The sequence below is a fragment of the Erythrolamprus reginae genome, chromosome Z (assembly GCF_031021105.1).
Source record: "Erythrolamprus reginae isolate rEryReg1 chromosome Z, rEryReg1.hap1, whole genome shotgun sequence".
Lineage (NCBI taxonomy): Eukaryota > Metazoa > Chordata > Lepidosauria > Squamata > Dipsadidae > Erythrolamprus > Erythrolamprus reginae.
Window position 1 is genome coordinate 46,820,398 of NC_091963.1, and position 12,168 is coordinate 46,832,565.

The window sequence follows — 12,168 nt, forward strand, 5'->3', positions numbered from 1 at the left end:
TTACAAAGAGCTCTTAGCAGTGAAAACAGCTTTGCCCACTTGAGCAATGACTGGAATTGGTATCACTGACCCTAAAAAACTGGGAGTGTTGTAGAAAATTCAGCCATTTTTCTTGGAAGTGGGGTTATTTTTTTAAACTTCAATTTTTGTATTACCTATATTTATTTATTTATCTTATCTTATCTCTATTTATTTATTTAGTCAATCTCATATTAGATAATACAAGTCTATACATAATTTGTATACATGAAATGAATAAAAGTAAAAGGGAATATTAGGATAGACACGTATGCATGCCCAGTGATGGGCTCCTACGGAAACGGTCAGGAACGCAGTTCCGGTAGCAAAATTTGGAGCTCCACCCCAGAGCACCCAATTTGCACTGAGAGATGTTGAAACAAAATGCATAAGCCATGCCCACAGTGTGGTAGTAAAAGTTTTGGTAGCCCATCACTGTATGCCCCTTACAGATCTGTTAGGAATTGGGTGAGGCAACAGTAGACAGTTTAAAGTTAAATTTTGGGGGGTTTGGGGATGAAACCACAGAGTCGGGTAGTGTAATCCAGGCATTGACCAATGTTGCTGAAGTCGTATTGTCTATAATAGAGTCTGGAACGATTCATGTTAATTTTGTATCTATTGTGTGCTCGTGTGTCGTTGTGGTTGAAGGTGAAGTAGTCACTGGCAGGTAGGACATTGTAGTGGATAATTTTATGAACTATGCTTAAGTGATGCAGAATGTAGTCCTAGATTGAGAGTCTTAAATTGTCTAGACCCAAAATTTAAAGTCTGGTGGTATAAGGTATTCTGTTGCGAGCAGAGGAGTGTAGGACTTTTTTTGTGAAATATCTCTGGACACGTTCAATTGTATTCGTGTCCGATGTGTAGTGTAGGTTCCAGACAGATAATCTGTATTTGAGAATTAGTCTAGCAATGGGGTATCTTTTCAAAAAGGTGGTACGTTTTATCCTTTGTAAAGGTTTACTCAGAGTGAGTGAGCCAATTCAGCTCTTTTTGGAATGTGTCTTTTGCTATGGTGGAATGGTTCCTAGGCTAATTTTTGATAGCAAAACTCAATTTACTTTCAGGTTATGGAGGGTGATGTCTAGATCAGATTTGAAGGTCTAGATCAGTCTATCATCTGATACAAATGGTGAGACTTAGAAAACTAACCAGATGGTGCACCAGTATTTAAGATATTAGTATACCTACTGCCAAGATAACTGGCCTCATTCCTCCATTTGCAAAATTTTCCTAGAATAATCCAATCCATAAATACATTGCTATGACTGTTTTCCTGGACTTATATATTAAGAATTTGCTGGCAGCATACTTTGTACTTAGAACCTTTTAAGATTCTCAATCAGGTGAATTCTCTGGATTTTTATTTGCAATTGCAATTGCCTCCATCCAGTTTCCCACCATTCCTTGCTGATCAGAGAGATTTCACCAAGCCCCTCAGAATACCTTCCAGTTATTCCTTCCGGTAATTGTTTCAGGTGAGAAGGAGTTCAGATCAAAAGAATATTGGATTCAACGAGACGGGGTAAAGGCCTATAGTTCTTGATCTATTGGAAAAGCTATGCAAAAGCGGAGTGTTCTTGGGGAAACACTCCTGATATAGGTTCAGCGCAATAATAGGGGAAGCACAACACAACAGGCTACATCTGGGCTTCACTTTTAAGGAGGAAAGGAGATGAATTCTCTAATGATTTGGATGCTCTGTAGAACATACACCTGGAGTAGGGATCAAGCCTTAGTAGTTGTGCAGATGTGAGCAAACTAGGACCGACCTCCCCTAAATTCCATTTATCTATTCCAGGAGAGAGTGAGCAGTCCAGGGAGATTGTTGTATTATAGTAGAATAGACAAAATAGTCAACCTGAACCTTTCATGTTTGGATCCAGTTGTTTGACAAGGGAAGATTGAGAAATGGCAATATATCCAATTAAAATGTACAGTATTTAGATAAATAGTCTGGTTCAACTACTAAAAATCCTAAATTACTACCAATCTATAAAATTTGTGTAGACAGTTAAAGAGTATTGTAACACATTGAGTAATTTGTTACAAAAACTTTATATTGAAGTACAATAGAATATATTGTATATATTCCACAGAAACATATTTGTGATAAGAAATTACTCTTTAATACTAGAGTTTCAAAATCATTATACTGTAAGCATAATATTATTAGGTAATATTATCGGCGTAGTCAATTACTGTTCATTTTGATTAACATAATTTTGAAATGAGTATTATGGTATTTAGATGTGAATGCAATTTTTTTGAAGATTTGCTACATTAAAATTAGGAATTTATGAGGTTTAGAACATTTGATCTAATTTACCTGTTATGTAAATTAAAAAATGATTTTTTTTGTAATGCTTATTAAAGATGCTGCCCAATTATTGCATTTAAGATATTATCTGTATGCTGCTCCAGAGATTATACTCTAACATAGAGGAATCCATTATTATAAAGTGCCTATTGATTCTTTTTGTGCATTGCATGTAACAGCGGTTGCCAACAGTTCCAGGTCTTTGGACTTAAAGCAGCATCATTGGGGTAGAGGGATAGTTTTGTACGCTCGTTGCCATTGGCGTGGCCCAATTCCCAAGGGGCAGTGGCTCAGTAACAGGCTGTGCACCAGAAATGGGTACCACCAGCATATAACATCTGTTGGTAATGTTTAACTTCCAGATACATCTATATGATGCAATTCTCACTAGAAGGGATGATGCAGGTTTGCATTTTGGTAGTTATTATTATTATTATTGTTATTGTTATTATTATTATTAATTAGAATTGTATGCTGCCCTTCACTGAAGACTTTTTATCCCTTATTTTAATTCACTTATCAGAACTAATTCATTAATCTTTCCAACTCAGCTCATGATCCCTTTCTAGGCCTTTTCTACCCTGCTATATGATAAGGATGTCACTCTATCCCTATTTTTGATAGAAATTAGATGTGCTTTGACAGGAGTTAGATGTGCTTCTCATTTGGTTTCTTTTGCCAGACCAAAACAATTATTAATAAATGATTAAAACATTTAATGAAACATCTTACTCTCATTATAGTTTCACAAACTCACAAATATTCACTTCCTATGTCAAGCTTTACTTTTGTTGCTTTAGGGTTATGATACTGTCTATTTAATTTCTTAATTTTTTTCTGTCCTTGTTTCCCCTTCATCTACAATAACTGAATAAAAAGACAAAAAGACAAACATGGTCTGAAAAAGAGGTCATGCCTGTAAAAAACCAACTTTGGATCAGAAAAGAAAGGCCAACCATATACAGTGTTCCCTCGATTTTGGTGGGTTTGAACTTCGCGAATTGCCTATACCACGGTTTTTTAAAAAAAATAATTAAAAAATACTTCACGGGTTTTTTTCCATACCAGTTTTCCCACCCAATGACGTCATACGTCATCGCCAAACTAATAACTTTTGCAAATACATTTTTTAAAAATAATTATTGTTAATAAATAATTATGTTTATAAATATCAGGATCACTAAGTGTCTTATTCAATGGTGAATACCAGTAATAATGGTGAGTAAATGGTTGTTAAGGGAATGGGAAATGGTAACTTAGGGGTTTAAAGTGTTAAGGAATGGCTTGTGATACTGTTCATAGCCAAAAATGGTGTTTTTATTTTTGCATCTCTACTTCGCGGAAATTCGACTTTCGCGGGCAGTCTTGAAATGCATCCCCCGTGAAAATCGAGGGAACACTGTAATACAAATGAGATTTATTTCTGAAGAAAAAAAACCCTTAAATATTGCTGATTCTTTTTGCAGTCTAATTTTGCTATTTTTTACTGGTGATTTTTTTTAATACGTTTATGCCACTAATAGCAAATTCATTTTATCTTACCTGTTGGTGTACTACTACGAAATGAGGAGGAAGGGGTGATCGGAGGTGTGACAGGTGGAGTAAGGCTTCCACTGCTGTGACGTGGAGGAGTAGATACATTCCCACGAGACACTGAATTTGATAAGGTCAAGGAGAGTTTAGGTTGGATTTTCTTCTTGAGAGATTCCTGCTCCCGACGAGCAGCATCAGTCACAAACCTAGAACAGAAGTGATACCAATATTAGGGGGGAAATTACTATGGATTGGCAACTTTAAACATTTTGTGCAAGTACATGGGAATATTCCTTATGCTATTCATTTCTTGCCTCCCGTATTTTCTGGTAAATATTGTCAAATAATGCATAGAAGGGAATTTTTTTTAATAGTGTTTTCCCTATTAAGTGCAAGATTTGTTTTTTAAAAATTAATTTGGTGTTGATCCATTGATTGTGATAGGAATTAACTGACCAGCTCATTGCCCAAGCCTGACACTGTTGGGTGAAAGTGGGGCTAGTTACTTTCTCTTAGCTCACCTCAAAAGGTTGTTTGTTGTGTGGAAATAGGAAGGAGCATTATGTATGTTTACCACATTGAGTTATTTATTTAAAAAAAATAATGAATGTGGATAACAAGTTTTTTAATGCTTAATTTAATTGATTAAATTGAGGACATGGTGATTAAGAAGTATGAAATACTGTATAAAAAGTTATTTTGAGTTTTCTGCTTTACTACTATGGAGAGGGACGGCATACAAATTTAATAAAATGAAAATGAATGAATTTGTCTTTTTAAGACAAATTTAAATTTTAAATAGAACAATATTTTAAGCATGCCCTTTTCCATTGATAACTACCATTTTCTTAGTTTTTAGCAGTTAATTACTTGTCAGCAATTTCTGACAAGTTTCAAGTTCATATGGTTTGCTGCATGGACCCAAATAAATGTCTTATGTTTTGCAATGGAAAAGCTTGTCCTGGCTAAATTTTCCAAAGCTTAATAAAGTTATAAAAGCCAATGAGTACAATTTAATGTCCCTATTATCACCTCAGAATTCACTTTCAAAGCATCTAACAGTTGGATAGTTAGGACATTCATCAGCTTTGTTTTTGCTTTGGGTCATTAATTAACAAACCAGTCATCACTTGCTGCTAACAATTGTTGATGGGTTACTGCTAAATCATAGGAACTAGTTTAATGGAATCATCTCATAACCCATTTTAAAATGGTTCATATACTTTATTGTACTATACAGCAATAAAAGAAAAATCTTCAAAATGTATAGTCCAGGTGAATAGGTTGGATGTTGTAGTATTTCTTCAACAAAATACAATTATATTTGAAACATATTTTTAAATACACCCTTAATTGTTTAATTTAATCCAGACTACACAGTTCTTATGAAGTGACATGATTCAATTAGTGCATCACTAAAAAGGAATATTGTAATTCTTATTATTTTATATTTAGTTATGAGAAAACACCAAATTTAAGATGGAAAGCTATTGCAAAGGTAAACATCTGTACATCATTCTTCATTTCTTCACAATCCATACAAAAAGAAGACCAGTTAGGAGAGCTCTTAAGCTCTAAAAGAAACTAATGGATTTCCAGTTCATGGAGTAAAAAATGAAACATGACTTGATTGTTTGAATTTTGATGTGGCAATTGCAACAAAAATCTTCAGGACAGAAGAAATGAATAAATATACCTCACAAAACAAAAGGACAATCTACTGCAATATTATCTTCCACACATCTGACAATTTTCTTCATTAGACCCAATATGGCCAGGCATTAAGAGGTTAGGTTGTTAGAGATTAGAGAACAGTATCTCTCTATATACGATTTGTACATAGGTATAAGAAAAAGAAAACTATTGTCCTGCCCTTTAAAATTATTATAATATATTAAGTCATACTTATAAGTTGATATTTACTTAGAGGTTTCTTGGCAATGTATGGTATGATAAAAATGTATGGTATGAGATGAAATGATTACATAATGGAAGTTCATGTTGTTATTGTATCTCTTTTCATCCAAGTCATTCAAAGACTCAAGGCAGCATGCACAATGCTTCTTCTCCTTATTTTTCTCCACAGCAACAGATTGTGAGATAGACTGGGCTGAGAAAGAGGGATTTCCATTGACTTTCCACTGGAGAGAGTGGATGAGAATTTGGGTCTCTTTGATGCTAGTGCTAGAGTTGGATTATACTTCCATGTAGAAATGCATATACATAAATATCTATTTAACAATTACATTTGAACAATGATTTGAAAAGAAAAAAAAGGAGAGATTTTCATACACCGACCCAGTGAGTTACTGAAAATATAGAACAATAAAAAAAAAAATTGCATTAAAGGCGAGTGTTAAAATCATTTTATAAAGAGATCTGTTGGTGCCCTTGAAGGAGTAAATTCTTCTCTTTTCTACTTCCTCCTCAGTCACTGAATGTAGTAAGAGACTGCAGACAGGAAAGCACATCCCTTCTGAATCAGAATGCGCTTTCTCTGGAATAGATAAGAAAACTGCCCCCCCCCCCAATTTATTGTATCAGCACTGCTGTAAAAATAAAAAATAATAATTCATTACTAGTAAATCAAATAAATTATAACTGAACAAACAAACCAGGAGAAGAAATTCAATATACCATATGCTAAAAGTTTAAAACAATCATCATACCTAAAAATGATAGGGGAAAAAAAATTGAGACAACATAGTCTAATAGAAGTCAGTGGGGAAAAATGCACACAATTGGTATTTAATTAATTTGCTCATCACACAACTGTTTTGAATTCATAGAGGTTTTCATAAGCCTCTATAAAATTGTTAAATAAAATCATGCTTGTTACTTGTACAAAACCATAAAACTATGTGTTATATGTACTGTACTTGGATTCTGCCTTCTTTAGCAAATATTTTCCTTTCAGTTAAAATGTATCAGTCTGAACTAAAAACAATTAAATGGTCTCTTTCATGGAGGGTTGGCCTCCTCTTGAACTAGCTGTAGGCTATTAAAATAATGAGTCTGCACTGAGTCATCTAATCCCATGCCTAGTACAAGCAAGCCATGAGATAAAGGACTTTGTTCACAATTCCTTCTCTGTTTACCAAACAAAACCCAGACTTGTTCTTTGCTCCCTTCCCCCTTCCTTCAAGCCACTTTTGATGCAAAAGATGGTATTGCAGAGCCCTCTACAGGTTGCCACTGGGGTTTATAGCAACAAGGGAATTTTTTTAATCCAATGTTACTTTCATTGGATACATATTAAAATGGATTCCCTGATATTATTTATTGTGGTAACGATAATACATATATTATAATTACTGCCAGAATTTTAGATGAGGAAAGCCAAGTTATTGGTGAACAAAAATGTCCACAAAACATTCAGGAAAAATATTTTCATATATAACATTGCTTTTAAAAACACCTCACATATTTACGGTGTAACACACTGGAGGTAATATTAAAATATCATAGAATTCAATTTGTATTAAAAATATGTAATTAAATCTGAGGGTTTAATTCAAACTGATATATTCAATATATATATATATATATATAAATGATTATAATAGATTGCCACAAATCATTTACTATAAATATCCGATTGCGTCAGATTGCCATGTGTATGTAAGGATTTCTAAATACATGGATTAAAATCAGAATGCAAAATTAAAAATATACCTCCCATTATTGATCAGTAATAGCTTATAACAAAAAGTACAAAATAAATATTTAAAACAACTTTTAGAGTTTTTCCAGTAAATGTGCTTCTATTTAAAAAACAAAACATCTCTATAGAAGTATGTATGAGAAATCTTAAATGAACTATATATTACATCTAGATTGTGATCTCTTCCTTCTTACACAATCACTGGAAACAATTCTCTCACAAACTGCTGAGCCAGTTTTAGATCGCTTCCAAAAAGCAGCAAAAGACCTACTTAAGAATTCAAACCATGAAGAGTACTAATCATGTTTAACAGAAATCCTGTTGAGAAGACAAGCATAATAAAAATGAAGCAAAATTATACAACTCATATTAGCCATCAGTGAATATGAAATAATCATACATGATAACATACATTAAAATATCAGATACCCTTGGAATCAAAATATCAAATTAAATTAAATGTATAAATTAGGGTATATGGGGAAATCCATATCTCAAAGAAAAACAGGATCTAAATGTGTAAATAGATTTTCTGTTGATGTTTACTGGAAGGAAACCAGTATTTATATCACAGTCAAATGAACACAGAATATATGTATGAAAACCATAATAATATTTAAAGTTACTCCCTATTCTCTTTGTCTCACATCCTTTCTCTGGAACAGGAACTGAGACCAAAATGGTATAAGAACAAAACTTAAACAATGTATATGCTCACCATGTTGAGAAAAATATAATGAAAATTAGAACAAAATTAAATGTGCATGTATTCTGCAATGGAATGGAAAATTAAATGTCCATATGATTTCATATAAATGCAAGTGGCTACAATAGCAAAATAATAAAATGTTATATTAGTTTTGTTTAGTAGTTAGATAACAGAGAGGTAAGTGGTAGATTCCTCAGAACTCTTTTAGCAAAGATGGAGAGAAAAGTTAAGACACAAGCTTACAAACTAAAACAACCATATGACATTGGGGGATAGAATAGAAACTCTTCATAACACTACAAAATTCATCCTACTGAATATTAAAGATAATTACAAACTATCCAAGTTTTTGAAGTGACTGGACAAACTTTTTATAAACTATGTCAGGCTAATTCTTCTTTATAAACTATGTCAGGCTAACCCTTCTGCCGCACGAATCCCAGCGACCGGTTAGGTCCCACAGAGTTGGCTTTCTTCGGGTCCCGTCGACTAAACAATGTTGTCTGGCGGGACCCAGGGGAAGAGCCTTCTCTGTGGTGGCTCCGACCCTCTGGAACCAGCTCCCCCCTGAGATTAGGATTGCCCCCACCCTCCTTGCCTTTTGTAAACTCCTTAAAACCCACCTCTGCCATCAGGCATGGGGGAATTGAAACATCTCCCCCTTGCCCATGTTGTTTTGGTGTTTGATTGATTGTGTGCTTGTTTTTTATATATATTGGGGTTGTTTTTATGATTTTTTTAACCTAAAACTGTAATTAGATTGGTAAATATTAGATTTGTCACTATGTACTGTTTTTGCCATTGTTGTGAGCCGCCCCGAGTCTGCGGAGAGGGGCGGCATATAAATCCAATAAATCTAATCTAATCTAATTACAGTAACAAATTTTCAAATGATACCAAATATATTGTCCTTTATATCTTTGCAATATCTAATGAGAGAATAATTAATAAATAAAGACTCTACTTTAGGAGAGTTATAGATTTTGGCTTGCCATAGTAGAATAGTATCATGGGTATTGGGAGGGGTGGTTGCATGAGAGGGAAAGTTACTAGCCACAATAAATTCCTGTCTTAGAGTCCAAGGTCATCCTTTGTTCTGCAGCAACGAATGTATGAAGGAGGTTGGTGGAATTCCCACAACTGGACTGATCCTTGTGATGAACATGTGAGTGTCAGGATGAGGAATGAAACTTATCCTGGGTGGGGTACTGGAAGGAAGTTAGTATTGGTATGGCTATAGTGTAACCAACACAGCTCTGTTAATAAATTGAACCTTGGATAAGAGAAATGGACTGGGATATGATTTATTTCTCAGATGCTAATTGTAACGCTGATATTATACAGATACTCCTAAAAATTTTTCCTATTGGGGATTTGAGCTCCTATCCTCCACTCCCAGCAATGGGTGGAGAGAAAACTCATGAGAAATGGAGGAGTAGGGATTAACTGAGAAGCCCACTGTGGAAGGACGTGAAATGTTCGATACCCCTTCCCTGGAGGGGAAGTCTTGAAAGCACAGGGTGAGCTAGGTGAAACCACCTGGATTGTGAAATTATTCCCCCTCAGGACCTGTCTCTTCTCGGAGCCATAAGAGGCCAGGGGTATCTGGCCAGAGAAAGTGAGGCCCAATTGGGGGCAACTTGGTCAGCCAACTCTTAATGGTGATCCTTGAGAAGCCAAGCTGTCAACTGATCTGACACCTGGCCAGTGTCTTGCAGCAAGTCCTTGACACTACTCCATGATTATTTCGGACATCTAACTGTACATTGAATGCTCCCTAAGTAGGGCTCCAATGCCACGAATGGGCATTGAAATTCATTGTGGTTCCTTACCCTAGATTGGCCAGGGGACCCAAGGAAGTGGAGACACCCCATTGTTCCACGTGGCAATAAATGGAACCCCTAAAAGTTATGCAGCTGAATTGAAGACCATCTGGATGACCCTTCCCTCTGAGTCCAGATTGGCACCGAGACTAGATCGGGAAAGCCCCCAGCATGAGAGCCCAGGGTGACCCCCAACAGAAAAACACCGGGGGTGGTGTATATCCCAGGGATGGGATGGCTGTGGTATCAGTGGGCCCAAAGCCTCTCCCCCTGCCTGTGGACCTGTGCAGTCACCTCTCTAGACAGCGAGCATGGGATCTCAGGCTGCCCCACCACCCAGCCACCTCCCCATTCCAGCAGAATAGAACTAAGACAAAGCCCTCCCTCTCAACATGGAGGTCTGCCAGTGGGGGGTTCATCCTCTGTTAGCTCTCCCTATGCCTGCTACTACACTTGCCGCTGTCCCTCTTGGCCTGGGAAGCCCACCTCCTTTCCAAGCCAAATTTGATGGTAACCCAAAGAAGTTGGCCTAATTTCTCCACTGAGTGTGGTCATATGTAAGAGAATACAGCCATTTATTCCCAAGAGATCAACAGCTGACCAACAGAATTTCAGAAGGGATGAGTGAGGGAGAAGCGGCAGAATGGATTGCTGGACTACGTGGTGAGGGACTCCCTGAGTTGGACAATGTAGCTGATTTCATCAAACTGGTAAGGATCAGATTCTTTGATGTTGCAGGCCAATTGGATGCGGAGAAACGAATTGGCCTGTTGAAATAAGTGGGATGACCCATTAAGGAACTGGTGTGAGAATTCAGACAAGTTGCTGGAAAACTGGGGGAATGGCCAGAGAGGCTTTGGTCCACACTTTCAAAAATGCCCTTAACACAGACTTAAGGCAGGCTTATGAAATATGTGGGGTTCCTTGTGCTATTCAGATCTGGTATTCCACTGCCATCACTTTGGACAATATGGTTTGCAGCCATGCCCCACGCAAATCTGCAGGATGCTTCCCTTTTCCTTGGTAGCAAGGAGCCTTTACTCCAAAAGGGATAAAATACTACAATTGTGGCTGGCCTGGTCAGAGGTCATCTGAATGCTTGGCCCAGCCTCTCTCTCTCTCTCAAGAGCCAAGCCATGCTCAGCACTGAAGAAACAGCCTGGAAAAGCTTCAGAGCTAGGACACCGGGCTTTGCAAACAATGGAGCTATTCCTTCCAGAAGATGAAGAAGATGACCCTACAGGACCCAGCCCAAATTGGGATGAGGGTCCCAGTGGAGAAGATGATTCTATGGTGAGTGAAGCCATCCGCACATTCCTCCTTAAGGCAAAGATTAAAGTAATAACTATGGGGGGAAGAGGGGGAGGTACAGGCCCTGATAGACACCGGTAGCTCAAGGTCCTAATCAGCAAAGCAATAATGGAGAAGTTAAAAATCCAAACAAGACCTTTAACTAACCCTATCTTATTTCAACAAGTAACTGGACCCCTCGTGGGGGGGGGACTCCAATGACCCTCCTGACAGAGTTAGTGGAGTTGCAAATTGGCCAGCACAATAAATTCCTTTGGTTCATAGTTACCCCAAGATGTCAGAAGCAGTCATATTAGGTCTGTCTAAACAAATGAGTCCCCATCATTAAGTGGGAGGATGGATATCGCAAGCTTAACCTCCACATCGGCCCTACCCCTCCCACAGAGGCCTGCAGGAGGAACCCTCCTCCCTGGCAGGGAACAGATGGCCCCTTTGTTTCTGCCACAAAGGAGGAAAAGCTCCTAGGTCTCCAGAATATGCCCCTTTAATAGCGAGACCTGGAAAGTGTTTTCAGTCATTAAGATTGCAATGAACTGCCCCCTCACAGACCAACAGACTGCACAATAGAATTTGAGCCGGTATAACGCTCCCAAAAGCCAGAATGTATGCCATGTCACTAAAACAAATGGAGGAGTTGAGAAAGTACATAGACACTAATTTGGAAAGGGGATTCATTCAGCCTACTAAGTCAAGAATAACAGCCCCCATGCTTTTTAGAGAAAAAAAAAGTATGGAAGGCTCCATCTAGTGGTGGACGTCTGAAATATCAATGGGCTTTGTGTACAGA

The 12,168-nt window shown here is 37.1% G+C and overlaps 1 protein-coding gene across 1 annotated transcript in view; it reads right to left on the reverse strand.

The window, feature by feature from the left end:
* JAZF1 (JAZF zinc finger 1) overlaps positions 1-12,168 on the reverse strand; it is a 174,391-nt gene that overhangs the window by 27,080 nt on the left and 135,143 nt on the right. The window contains exon 3 of the mRNA XM_070729314.1: positions 3,884-4,080. Coding sequence (XP_070585415.1) covers positions 3,884-4,080 — 197 coding nt within the window. The remainder of the gene's footprint in view (positions 1-3,883; positions 4,081-12,168) is intronic.